This window comes from Epargyreus clarus, unplaced genomic scaffold (genome assembly GCF_041222505.1).
Source record: "Epargyreus clarus isolate Ecla_fem2 unplaced genomic scaffold, WU_Ecla_fem_2.2 ptg000029l, whole genome shotgun sequence".
Lineage (NCBI taxonomy): Eukaryota > Metazoa > Arthropoda > Insecta > Lepidoptera > Hesperiidae > Epargyreus > Epargyreus clarus.
In genome coordinates, this window is record NW_027332235.1 from 11,948,480 (window position 1) to 11,963,606 (window position 15,127).

Consider the following 15,127-nt stretch of genomic DNA (forward strand, 5'->3'; position numbering starts at 1 on the left):
TTTCCGTAATCTGCATCCGCCAAGCCAACAACATCCAGACCAGACTTTCCAAATCTTAGCCGATATTGTATCGTCCCCTTCAGATATCTCAATACCCGTTTAGCGGCACGCCAATGAACGTCATCAGAACAATCATTAAACTGGCTCAAAAAACTAACCGCATGAGCAATATCAGGCCTGGTGCAGACAGCGACGTACATCAAGCAACCGATCAGGCTCCTGTACTCACAGTTGTCAGATTTCTTCTCACCTCTCGTAAGCTTGACATTGTGATCCATCAATGTACCAATTGGGTTGCAATCTGTCGTTTTGAACCGCTTCAAAACACTTGCAATATAGTCCGATTGGTCAAGAGTGATCTTCCCTTTCTCTCTTGAGACTCTCATTCCCAAGAACTCATGAACAGTTCCCAAATCTCTCATCTCAAATTCCTTCATCAACTGCTGTTTAATTTCAGTTTTATCTGCAGCAGAAGACGTAAATAAAAGAATATCGTCTACGTACAGTGCAAGCACAGTCAGCTTCCCTTGTTGGTTTCTAAAATACACGCAGGGTTCAACCGCAGACTTTCGAAAATTCATTTTGTCTGTAAGAACGCTGTTTATCTTATCGTACCAACATCTGGCAGCTTGCTTCAGCCCATAGATGGATTTGTTTAACTTATAAACGTAGTCTTCCTTCCCCTTTATAACAAACCCATCTGGCTGTTCCATCAGCACGTCTTCATGGAGATCACCGTTCAGGAATGCAGTCTTTACATCTAACTGATCAATATTTAGATCATATTCGGCGGCTATGGCAAACAACATTCTAATTGTTGGATGGCGAATTACTGGCGCAAATGTCTCCTGGTAATCTATACCGTATTTCTGAGTAAAACCTTTCGCCACCAGACGAGCTTTAAATTTCATTAGCTCTCCATTCAAGCCTCGTTTTTTCTTAAAGATCCACTTACATTTCACAGGTTTCTGTCCTGCCCTTAATTTAGTCAGTGTCCAACAATTATTCTTTGCAAATGAGTCCAACTCATCTTTCATTGCCTCACGCCACTGCTCCGCCTGTCCACCACTCAACGCCTCTTTCACAGTTCTTGGCTCGTCGATGTTGCAGTTCAGCGCACACAATAGGACGCTTTCATCCGCGCTATCGAAACTGTCATCCGATTCTTGCTGTAGCTTTCACACAACACGGTCGCGAAGCACTGAATATACTGTTAAACTCTGCTATTTCCTAGTTTTCTTTCAGGTTATGTGCAATACACGCCCGTAGGGGGCTTCGCATGAGTTTTTTCTGGGCCCATAACCTGAAAGAAAACTAGGAAATAGCAGAGTTTAACAGTATATTCAGTGCTTCGCGACCGTGTTGTATGAAAGCTACAGCAAGAATACCGATGACATATTTTCTAAATACAAAACAGAGTTTTTCTACAGCATTCTATTTTTGGTTTACAAAAAGTATCAATATCCAACACTACCTCAAGCCGATCACAGGTGCATTGCCAAGCCTGTGAACTAAGAGTCGCCACATTTATGACTCCCACAGTCATATCCCACAGTCTTCCATCGAAACGCAGAATCTGCTTAATGCTAGAAAAAGGGTTCTTTTATAATAATATAGGAGTAGCAGACGAGCCTGCAGTCTACCTGATGGTAAGTGGCTACTGCCGCCCATGGACATCTGTAATCAACCCCAGATAGGATTAGATATTCCTATCGGAGGTCTGCCACAGATGCGCCGCTGCCCCTGAGTACTAAGCTGGAACGCCTCTGAAAATTATGTCTCCCTTAGAACACCCTTCAAAATGAAACACAGCAGCCCCATCAAAATGAGCTTCAAGTATGGCGGTGAGATCTCATCGGTTGATCCACACTGCGCCTATTAACTTTATAAGTCATTAAACATCCTAACCAATGAAACGTCCCACTAATGTACCAGATCATCCCTTCCGAAGACCTGATATACCTGGTGTATATTTTCACCGGTCAAGGTCACCCGTAATCGTAGGGAACTCCCAACAACGGCAATATGGATGACAGCCAAACGAAACATAAACGTGTTTGCAAGTCTAGCCACGAGGCTTGAAGATGTCATGCAATAATTAGCTCCACCTTTATTGCCGGGGCTGCTCGATTTCAAGCACCAGAAATACCATCCCAGGATTAGATTAAAGTCTAGGGATAAACCTTATTAATTTGGCGACCTTTTCTCGATTATCTAGGGGAATTGTTCTGTCGTGGCGGTGGTGTTGTCGGATAGCCATATAACTATGAAGGTTAAGAAATAATGACCTCAAATGTCCATAGTTCTTTAAAAATTCGTCACCACCAACCCATTGAGATCCCATATTTGGCCATGAATCTCGTCTGAATGAGAGCGGTTTCAGGTGATTGTCCATCGAGCTGGCCAGGTACGGTTTGATGGACCTTATTAATTCTTAAAACCTTTTTTAAATCCTAGAAGTGTAGGTTTTCTCACGTTCTTTTACTTCCCTATTAAACAAGTGACAATGAAGTAGTACTTACATGTACAGCAATAGGTTGAAAATGAGAACGATAAATGCACATTCAAAATTATTATTGATATAAACTTTGTATAGGTAACGTGCATTCTCGAGTAATCAGCAATAAAATGCTGTCTGGACAAATATAAGTTATTTTCTGTTATGACAACCCGCGTGGCGGAGCGGTCACCATACCGGTCTGACGCGCAAAGGGTCCCGGGTTCGATCCCCGGCCAGACAGATATCTAAATGATGAATTTAGATTTCTGTTTCTGGGTCTGGGTGTTTGTGTATTTGTCAATGTGTGTGTCCATGGCACCCACGACACAGGGAATCCTAGTGTGGGGCTGTGAGTGTAGAAAGCGTTTCTTTTAATCTTCTCTTTATATTAATCGTATAGTAACGTACTAATCAAATTGTGGGACGATTTTCAACTTATTTAATAAAACAATGAACATTGAACATCTGTAATCTACGCTATTTCTCTAATCTACAATATCTTCATAATTGTTTATCTGTAACGAGAAAATTTTAATCGCTGATCATTTACCCCTTCACAGTTGAGGAGTTTCTGTAAACCTGGGAGCTGAGTGGTGGATAGGCCCAGGTGCTCAGAGCGGGCGCGTCATACTACAACGTTACGTGTCTTGGCTGCGAACTCGCGAACTATTTCTGAGCTTCCAAATGGCGAATGCCAAACCGCACTCACATTTACAAGACCGCTGAACGATGACCTCCCCTGCCTCCCGACGCTGAACGTCCTCAGAACAACGCGGAAAAGCTTCCCACTTTACGGGAGATCAACAAAAACTGGACAGTTTCAGCGAACTGGGTACTATTAGAAAATTTAATGTTGACGTACATTTTCTAATACATAAACGATTTATGGTTTTTTTAAGTGGGAAACGATCGTGTGAATTTGACGTGATGTTAAGTGGTCAGCTAAAACTTCCACGTATTTGCAATCACCTTAAATAACACTTTTGTACTAACATATTTCTTAAAAGCAAGTTTCACATAAATTTTCTCATAAATACATGATATGTAAATAAACAATTACAAATTGATCCCGAAAAATACATGCGGTATAAGAAAAAGTCTCTAGAGTGGAAAGAACTTAATCGAAACTGACTTATTTCTAAGTTATAATTTCTTTAATTTATATAGGTACATTTTTATAGGCTTGAGATACGCTCAAAATATATCGTCATCGCAACTCATAACGTTCCACTGGACTTTGGTCTCCTAGCAGAGTGATGGATTTAGACCATAGTCCATTGCGCTAGCAAATTGCGGATGAGTCGACTTAATACACCTTTGAGAACTACTTTTTGGTAAAGAACACTCAGGCGTGTAGGTTTGCTCACGAATTGAAATTGCACCGTTTAAGCAAGCGACAATTACCCATCATCATCATCATTAACCCCACTGTCCCACTGCTAGGCACGGGTCTCCTCTCATAATGAGAAGCATTAGGCCATAGTCCACCGCGCTGGCCAAGTGCGTATTGGTAGACTTCAAATACATCTCAGGTATGCAGGTTTCCTCATGATGTTTTCCTTCACCGTATAGCAAGTGATAATTAATTTCTAATACGCGCATATCTTTGAAAAATCAGAAGTGCGTGCCTGGGATTTGAACCGCGGACCCCTCGATCGAGAGGCCGAGTTTCTTAACCACTAGGCTATCACTGCTGTAATCAATTACCCATACAACCCTGAAATGCGCGCATTGGATTTGAACTCAAACCACTCGATTGAGAGGCTGAATATAAACATATGTTATAAGCTAACATACCTCCGATAATTTGTTCAATTTAACTAAGTATTTATAACTTTTACAACCGTGCAGAACTATTTGCGGTGCGAGATGGCTCATGACTGCACCAATTAATAACTCGGACATAATTACACTCGGACATTTTCTCTCGTTCGGATACATTCACATACAATTAGATTTTTTCATATATCTGCGATTATACATTATTCGGAAAAATCAGAGGTAAGTGGGATTTGAACACGGAGCACCCGATTAAGGAGCTGGATATCATCAAAACATAAGCGATACCTACGATAATTTGTTAAATTTCACTATTTATAACTTTTACAACCATGCAAAACTATTTGCGGTGCGAGATGTCGCTTCTTGGGTGGACTGCACCAATTAATAACTCGGACATAATTACACTCGGACATATTCTCTCGTTCGGATAAATACACATACACTTAGATTTTATCAGATATCTGGGATTATATTTCGGGAAAATTAGCGATACCTACGATAATTTGTTCAATTTCACTATTTATAACTTTTACAACCATGCAAAACTATTTGCGGTGCGAGATGTCGCTTCTCGGGTCGACTGCACCAATTAATAACTCGCACATAATTACACTCGGACATTTTATCTCGTTCGGTTAAATATAAATACACTTATATTTTTCGGGTAAATAGGATTCCGCTTGTAATTATTATTTCACTTGTTATTTTTAGTAATGCTTTAAGTATTTTTACGTTTGATGATCTTTCAGAAGGATAAAAGGCCTTAACATACTTGAAATAAAATATAAATAACGAATGGATTGGTGGGAAGATTGCTTCCAATTTCGATCTTAAACCATCTTGGAATAATATTGACTCTAATTTGAATTGAAGGACTCGTTTAGGATAGGACCTCCATACTAAGAACTTTACTTTTTACACCGAAATTGTGTGAAATTGTTACATGATAATTTTATTAAAGAACCGACTATAGAGTATTTAGTTGTTAGTTTTGAGGGTGAAAGAGGGTTTTTTCTATTCAAGTAGCTAAAGTGCATACAGTAATCTTACCAGGAGTTTTTACGTTTCGACAAATATGACTGTTTTGGTATTTGTTTACGTATTTGCCCATACAAATTCCAATCAGCGCCCCTAGCGGATTGTGTCAGAACTAGGAAATCGTATTGGCCCATACTTAAACAAATACCAAAACAGTCATATTTGTCGAAACGTAAAAACTCCTGGTAAGGGTACAGCCCACTTGATGATATTTGATTTACTGCCGCCCATGAATATCTGTAACCAACTCCATAATCAACTAACCTACCACCACATCCAAACCACATCTAAATAAATACAAATAGAAGCACTCACATCATCCCCCTTATCCAGCGCACCAAGCGACGCTAGCGACGCCCGGGAGCCCCCGTGCTGCTGCCGCCGCAACGCCCGCTCCGTCTCCACGCACTGCGCCAGCGGCATCCCGAACACACTGCTCGGCGGATCTGCACAAACAAACAAATGTCTTAAACGGGTCAATAAGGAAAAGTAATCTTACGACGAATTTGCATTTTTTTATAATATAGGAATAGCAGACGAGCATGCAGTCCACCTGATGGCTACTGCCGCCCATGGACATCTGTAATCAACCCCAGATAGGATTAGATAATCCTACTTGAGGTCGGCCACAGATGCGCCGCTACCTTTGAGGACTAAGCTGGAACGCCTCGGAAAAGTATGTCTCCCTTACCACACCCTTCAAAACGGAACACAGCAGCGCCTAACACTGCTATTATCAGGCAGAAATAGGTGTGGTGGTGGTGCTGCCGGAGTCGAACCACAAAGGGTTCTACCACCTTCAAAATATAACTTTTAAACGCTTTCTACACTCACAGCCCCATACTAGGATTCCCTGTATCGTGGGCGCCATGGACACACACATCATACACACACACATAGACTAAAACAAAAACACCCAGACCCAGAACAGATATCTAAATTCATCATTCAAATATCTGTCTGGCCAGGGATCGAACCCGGAACCCTTTGCCCGTCAGATCGGTATGGTGACCACTCCGTCACGTGGGTCCCACGAAGGTTTGTGAGTTGGTACGACCAATTTTCGATAGATGGCACCACTGTCATTCCAATGAAGGTACAAAATTTCTGTATGTCATATTATTTCTTTAAAATGCGGGCGAAGCCGCGGGCACCACAAGTGTAAAATAAGTAACCGGCAAAATAAGATTTTGCATTTCAAACTTTGTTTCTTACTAGCGTATAGCACATATACATGTATTGAGAACTATAGCTATACAGAAGTTTATTTTTCTATGCGCTTCCGTGAACATTGCAATGTTGCTGTTGCAGCTACAAAAGCAGCTATTTGCGGAATTCAAATAGGAAATTGCAAATACATGATAGTGATATTTTTAATGATACAAATGGCAAATACATGAGGTTTTCATTCTGATAGGAGACCCAAATCCAGCCAGAATGAATTCATGACGACTTGGATGATTGTTATTCTAACGAGCATCAAAGACATTCAATGGGAGGAAAAGTGTCATCCAAGAGTTATTACCAATTGGTAGTAAGTTGATTTGTCATATATGTTAACTTAATCAATACTAGATATAGTTTAAAGGTAGGTATTTCACACTAGATGTATGAAAATCTAGACTATTCTATTCTAGATTCTATGGAGGATTCAATTCCTTTGACGAGCACACTCTCATTTAAAGCTGTAATACTTAGAATTTTTATTGTATTCTGATTTAGCGATGTTTACGGTGGCCAGCGAACAATATATCGGCCGGCGATGACAGACAATCCTCACATACTAACAAAGAGTGGAGTCTATTTTTAGTCGTTTGTGTACGCCCGACTCGTGGCGCCTACACTATTTTAAAATTCATATTTTCCACTCCAAATTCCTAGGCCTTAGTCAGCTTCGTTGCCACGGTGGTACTGGCACTACTGGCAGACCACCAGATGGTCAACGACTTTGTCTACTACTAAGCGGAATTAGCGCTCGCGTAATTGTAATTTCGAAGACTGATGTAATAGATCATAGGAAACTTTAAAATATGTTATCTTTTTTTCACCTGCTGTCACCCATTTTTACCACGCTTTTATCAGCTTGACCTGTATGTTTGTAACGGAATCTTTGTACTCAATTTTTACCCACTTTGAACGGTCCGGTTTATTTAAAATTTTGAACAAATATCAAGAACCGATGACAATACACGATTTAAATAATTTTATCTCATTCACCTCATCAGGATCGTCAGGAATCAGGGTTAACGATTTTCCTTGTGCGATTTTAGCGTGGTTTTTAGTTTTTAAACTATAATTATTTATGTATACAGGAATGCTGGAAGTTTTAAATCTTCAAGGTTAAGTGATCCTATATTAATTATGATTGTATCTTTATTAAAATCTATTCGAATCGGTTATATTTTTTTGTTTAAAAATATACCCATTTTATCTTGCTTGGTAAATTAGACGAACAACGATTAGGTGATGTGGACTGTTGCCTAAACACTTATTATTTTCAGGAGTAGGATTATAAGGCCACATACAAAATTTATCTTTGGAGGGGAGGACGAGGTGATATCCAAATTACAATTACTTTACAAACTGGTCCAGTTATTTTTTCCGGTGACTTTATTTCATCGAACTATTTCTATAAAACGCGATTTGACGACTGACGGTCTGTCGCGCAGAGGGTCCCGGGTTCGATCGCCGGCCAGACAGACATCTAAATGATGAATTTAGAATTCTGTTTCTGGGTCTGGGTGTTTATGTATTTGTCTATGTCTGTGTCCATGGTACCAACGACACAGGGAATCTTAGTGTGGGGCTGTGAGTGCAGAAAGCGTTTTTTTTGCGGACGGTTTGAATACCAACACTCCAGGTCTAAGCCAAAACAATGATCCTAAAATCAGCTTTAGATTTAGAGGTGGTATCCCCCTCCCCCTTTTGGATATGGATAGTGATATATCAATAACACGTGCAATAGAAATACGTCAATTATTACGAGAACCCTTGTAATCCTTGAAATACAAAGTGATATGTGTAAACAAAACGCAACAATCTTGAGCGCGTGTTACGTACGTTTCAAGATAAATTGATGTTTAGAAAGGTTCAAAGTCCAGCGGTTGTTAGCGCGAGCGGTTTTTGTAGAATGCAGGAAAATAGCAAGATAGCACATTTTCTTCTAGCTTTCATCTTGTTATGAGAAAGATTTTCCTGGTCTGACGCAAAATTGAAATTAGTTTTACCTGTTTATGTATACAAGTTTTCAAAGGTATGTGAAGAGAATGCGCAATTGGCCAGCGTGGACTATGGCCTAATCCTTCTCTGAGAGGAGACCCGTGCCTTACAGTGGGTCAGTAATGGGTTGATGATGATATATACAAAATTTTCCAAAACCTAGCCATTGCTCTTCCAATGAGGGCGAGTAACGAGTTGACGTCAGGCGTAGGACTGCTTGATACGGATTGGTAAGCTTTCCACTCTTATAAAAACTTTTTTGAAGAACTTTCAGAGGTACAGTTTACTCACGATATTTTCGATTCCGTTAAAGTAATTGACAATAAATTTCTAATACAATAACTTCAGAAATATCATGCGAATTCGAACCTCAAACCTTGAGATTCTTGACGAGATTGATTGAGATTGAGATTGAGATGAGATTCTTGAGAGACCTTGAGATTGAGATGTCGAATTTTAAACTAGGCTTCTATGACCTTACGATCAGATCCAAAGACCCACTACCAAGTTTATTTATTTATCTAAGAAACAAAAAAGTACATAGTGCATCGATTCTATTTTAAAAACAAATCAGTATTTAAGGTTTCCACTAATCACACAAAATAGGTAAATGGCGCAAAAGTATCTGCCGTTACCACGGAATTTCTGGCTAAACCTACTTCAAACAGTAAAAATCCCTTCGTTTATTTAACTAGGAATATTCTAAACAACTTCGATTCAATCCAGTTAATAGGCAATAATGACTCATCGTGGAGAGTGGAATATCTGGTAGATAAAGCGGTAACGATGAACCCGTGGGATTAACATAAAACTATCAATACATAGAATGTATACAAAAGATTGCGGATAATAATCGTTGCTTGTTTAAATTTAGTAGAGAAGTAGAACGGGAATTGTTATTACTTGGTCTATTGTTAGAAATCAGGAATTGTTTTTTCCTAGTTTTGTTATTGGAAGAATCATCGGGAATTTTTTTACGTTTTCTATTGGTAGATTAATCGGGAATAGGTAGGTCAGATAGATTTCTTAATGAAAAAAGTCGCAAGCCATGTCATGTTAACTGTTCTGTCTAAAATTCAGCTGTAGTATTACGGTATACCTATTTCAGCATTTCCTATGGAAGTCAACAATATTCAGCACGGGTCTCTTCGAAAAAAATTGGTTCTAGTTAACACACTTTGTTATAATTGTGTATAATTATTATAGTGGTACCAAGCGACATGTAAGTTACCTGATGGGAATGGGGAATGGCAAATGCTACTATTGTATATGCAATTAGACATTTATAATGAAACCCAGATAAGATCAGAGTCCTAACCACGATCGGCCACAGATACGTTGCGAGTATTGAGAACTAAGTTGGAACACCTATTGCTCTTACCACACCCTCAAAACTAGAACACAGCAGCCTTTTAAATTGTTGTTATTAGGTAGAAGTAGCCGTGGTGACGGGGCCTCAAGCGTTGAACCTTAAAGGGTTCTACCTAAATTGATGTAGTAATAAAGGAATAACTCAGGAAAACGTTACCCATCAGCTGGATTTATTTCTTTCCTCACCTCCTACGGTATCTACTGGAACAGAGAAAGTGTTGCTATTCTTGACTGAAGCCACTTGACATGCGTATACTTGTAATTTATGCTTTAAGTATTTATACCATACGGTTTAAAGGTGGCAGAACTATATGTGGTTATACAAACTGCCATATATTTCTGCTTACATTATCAGTATTTGCTGTGTTCTAGTTTTAAAGTGTGGTAGACGTAATGTTGGCGTTTTAACTAATCTGTAAAAGTAATAAAAGATTTGATTCTAATTTTAAGAGCTCTTATCAAAAAGACCTGTATTAAATTTGAAATTTATAGTGATCACTTAAAAATAATAAATTCCAAACACATTTATAAGCAAATTACCATAATTGATTAAAGTATTTGAACGCAAATCAGTACGTAAAGTCTTAAAAACTTAACTTTTAAAGTAATAACTAATATTCCATAATATTCCAACTAATATAATAAATTAAATATTGTCTTTTGAAAAATCAAGTCCTCCTACATTTTGATTCAAATTGATTAATTAATCTATCTTTATCCTGGAAACCCCCAGAATATTTATGTGGACCAATTCTTCAGACTTCAATTCGAACTTATTTTAAAATATATGTTTCGGAAGGAATCCCCAACCTCTGGAATGTGGGCAGTAAAACGCGTGTAAAATCCAGAGAAAACTCCGCACCTAAACGTGTGAAGAACCTTTGATCCGAGTGGGTTGCCGCACTCGTAAATACTCCACTCACATTGAGCATCGCATCGTAAATCAGGGGATAAGGGCTTCGACAAACTATTTGACTAAGATTAAAGTTTTTAGTATAAGATTATAGTAGGGAACGAGCATGCTGTCCACCTGATGGTAAGTGGCAACTGATTCCAATTTACAAGGATATAAAAAACCCGAGATAGTATTAAAGTCACACACTTCGGCCACAAATACCTTGCTATCCTTTAGATGCTAAAATGCTTCGTATAAATGTTTATTTTTAATCACATATTATATGTAGATTTATATATACGCTATAAGCGACACAAACTTACTGCGGACTGCATATCGGACTGCTTTTGCTACTTCTATGAACTAAAGAATTACTGTAAAAAAAAAGGTTTCTCTAAAGTACCTATCCCACAATTGCGACAAAACCAACGACACGTCATAATAGCTGTTGAGTCAAAAAAAACATTTCAACAATTTTCGACCATATAATCGCTCATCTGTCTTTGAACTAAAATCACGATAGTTTTGGATGTTTGTATGCAATGCGAATACTTGGAATGCTGCCCCCGCACTTTAGAAAAATGTTGAGTTTTTGTGGCACGGATTTACTAAGCTTTAGTAGTGATTGTGTACTTTTACTTGTGTTTTTGTGTTGTGTTGGTCTTTAAAAAATATGTGATACGAACAGATAGATATAAAAGGAATTTCATTTATTTAGTAGAAAAAAATATGGGATTTTCCTACGTGAATTTTTTGTATGATTTTTCTCTTTTAAGGTAAAAAAAAACATTAAAGCGAAGAGAAAACTAAATGTATCTATGAGTATTGAAATACCAGAGAATCGAACCTCGGGTTAGAACCCAGGATCCTCCATCTGCTTGAGCTAAGTACTATACACTCAAGCTGGAAGTACCTAAAAGATTTTATATATTTTGAATGTGGTAAAACCCTTTGTAGTTCGACTCTGGCGGCACCACCGCCACACCTATTTCTACCTCATAACAGTAGTGTTAAACGCTGCTGTGTTCTGGCTTGATGGGCGTGGTAAGCGAGACATACTTTTCAGAGGCGTTCCAGGTCTATCTAATCTAGATAGGGATATCTAATCCTATCTGGGGTTGATTACAGATGTCCATGGGCGGCAGTAGCCACTTACCATCAGGTGGACTGCATGCTAGTCTGCTACTCCTATATTATAAAAAAAAATAAGATTGTTCCTTCGTTAAAAATACTACATTCTTTACAGCATCGCACTGAGACATGGAATCTCTCGTCTAGAACTCTTTGCGTGCATAAACATTACTGTTTACCGTGCCTGCTATAAAACTCAAATCAAATCCCACATTTCGTTCCAGTAACCTGAAATGTTAGCGCCGGGTCCATATATCTTGATCATGGGGGATTAAGGAGTAATGCTCTAATGCGTTCAAAGCGACGCAAATTGAAAAAAATACTCGGAATTCTTATTAATACGAGTACTTTTTATGAGTCTTTTATACTTTCTAAGTATTTTTATATCTTATATTTTAAATTTAGGAGATGATAAACCATATCAAATGGTTCAAAGTTCGTCATATCTATGACGTCATATCATAATCGATAATGATTTTAAATGTGTTTTCTAGATTTAGCACTTGTACATTTCTTTGAAAAAAGTATACCTACCTAATAAAAATATGTTTAGAAAGTAAGTTATGTTAGTTATCTATTACGTGTTGTCTGCTGCTACATCGAAAAACTCATTGAAGGCGGTATAAGCCACCGTTCAACTCTGGAGGTAAAACCTCCACAAAGGTTGCAACACGCCTGTAACCAACCTGAGGTAGGGCTATTAGGTTGAATTTAAAAATATCCATGAGCACCAGTTGTTACTTCATCATCAACAACCCATTACTGTCCCACTGCTGGGCACGGGTCTTCTCTCATAATGAGAAGGATTAGGCCATAGTCCACCGCGCTGGCCAAGTGCGTATTGGTAGACTTCACATACCTTTGAGATTTTTTTTTATAAATCTCTCAGGTATGCAGGTTTCCTCACGATTTTTTCCTTCACCGTTTTTAACAAGTGATAATTAGTTTCTAACACGCACATAACTTTGAAAAATCAGACGTGCCTGGGATTTGAACCTCGGACCCCTCGATCGGGAGGCCGAGTTTCTTAACCACTAGGCTATCACTGCTTTTTGTTGTTGTTGTTACTTATCAAAAAGTAAACTGTGTACACGTTTGCTATAATAATATAATGATGTGATAGAGCCATAGTTTGACCAGAATGGTATCGCCAACATACCCATATTTAGCGTCAAGTAGTTCTGCAATCCGGTGGAAGACTGCAGATGCCGGCTTACATATGAAACGACCATGTAAGTCCTCAGAAGTGACAACGCATATATGACCAGCTACAGGTAAAACCTATTATTTACGGAGTTTGTGATAGATGTCCATAGGCGGCAGTGACAATAATCAGGTGGACTTCAAGCTCGTTTACTACTCCAATATTATAAAAAAGCCAAAACATATGTTTTACGTAAGCCTCAAGCCGCAAGCCGCAGCCGCAGCCGTAAGCCGCAGCCGCAGCGGTTTACCACTGATAGATTACATTTACCAGCAATAAAACGAACACAAGGCAGATAATACCCCGCCTAATGAATACATCACAATGATTTAGCATCTGTTTACTGTGGTCGTAACTTATAAAGAATTTTATAACCGGTGATTCATTGCGCCTGGGATGTTTCAGAGATTTTTCCAATAAGGCGATTTTACACTGTACTCTAGGTAAATCAAGGCTAGTTTCTTTCGCCGCTTCTTCTCTATAGCGAAACACCTGAAGCTGTGGTAGTTTCTTAACTATCAAAAAGTGTTCTATATGAATCAATTTTAAATAAATGAGATTTGAATTGAATTTAATTTGTGCAGATCGAATCTGGTCACAGACGATAGCTAAGCGACATCGAATGCTGTCGGGGTCGGATGGGTGATCGCCAGTAGCTATATTTCATACACTCTTCAAAGTTTAGAAAAGCATGAAAATCAATCGGTCCTGCTTATTCTTATTACAGGGCTTTTATTATTTAGTGCTCTACGATGGTTGAAAAACATGAAACTCGGATTGGCCACTAAATGTTACTAATATTTAATAATATTATCCATTTCTTAAAACATCATAAAATGTTTTCGATAACTATCGTTGTTATTACAATCTTAGATTTTATTTTTTCTTAATTTTTTCAAAATTTCATACATTACTTTAGTTTTTGTAATCTACAAGGTCTGGTTTTTTACAAATACTTATTAATTACTAGCTGACCCGGCAAACGTTGTGTTGCTATATAAATAAAAAAATGTTAAGAGTGAACAACCCTTATCACTTAGGGCTCGTACACAAAACTGCGATGCGACGCGATGCGAATTCGCAACGCAGAAAATTGCGACACGAATTGCTGCGATGCGATATCGTGCGGCATAGCGTCTCCCAGGGTGACCATTCTTTCGACAACCGTCAACCGTACGGAACGTATTTTGAAAATAAGTCGTGACATGGTTCGTAAAAAGAAGTGTGCACTTTTGTTATTGCTTAAGAGATACAGGAAAGAGTAACAAAGAAAATTTTGGGTTCATCCATTTATCTAATTCATTCTTTAATTTATATATAATTTATTTTATATTTAGTTTCCCAAAGAACAGGGTGCTCCTCAATCAGTAATATAAAAAAGGCAACGCCGTACTTTGTCATTTTTTACATAAAAGTATACGTCTTTCCACACAACAAATACAGGTCTGTACGTCTTCCCAACACGCTGTCCCAGAAAGAACTAAAAATGGCGTCAACAAGTGTGACGAAACATCGCAGGAATGTGCGATGCGAATTAATTCGCAAGTTCTTGCGATGCGTCGAGGGAGCTCGCAGATTTTTACGATGCGACGTCGCATCGCAGTTTTGTGTACGAGCACTTAGGGGTATGAAAAATAAATAGTAGCCGATTCACAGACTTACTGAATATGCATATAAAATTTGGTGAAAATCGATAAAGCTTCGGAGTTTCGGAGGAGTACATTGTGACACCAGAATTTTATATACATTATGAATTTTATTACATTTAGAAAATGACTTTTTGAAAACAAATAATTAAACAACATAAATAAAAGACATTTTCACCTCACAATAAACAACTTTGATTTCCTCATACCAAACCTCATGCCCTTGCCAGAATCGAACCCGACACCGCATCGATACTTATTGGCAGCCGGACTGTACCGGCTGTCCAACTGCTACATCTGACTCGCTGACATTGTTAGGTTTACAATTCAAGTACGTGATG

At 38.5% G+C, this 15,127-nt stretch overlaps 1 protein-coding gene across 3 annotated transcripts in view; it reads right to left on the bottom strand.

Moving 5' to 3' along the window:
* RhoGAP102A (Rho GTPase activating protein at 102A) overlaps positions 1–15,127 on the bottom strand; it is a 66,633-nt gene that overhangs the window by 22,676 nt on the left and 28,830 nt on the right. For all 3 annotated transcript variants that reach the window (XM_073089301.1, XM_073089302.1, XM_073089300.1), the window contains one exon: positions 5,636–5,766. In XM_073089301.1, coding sequence (XP_072945402.1) covers positions 5,636–5,766 — 131 coding nt within the window. The remainder of the gene's footprint in view (positions 1–5,635; positions 5,767–15,127) is intronic.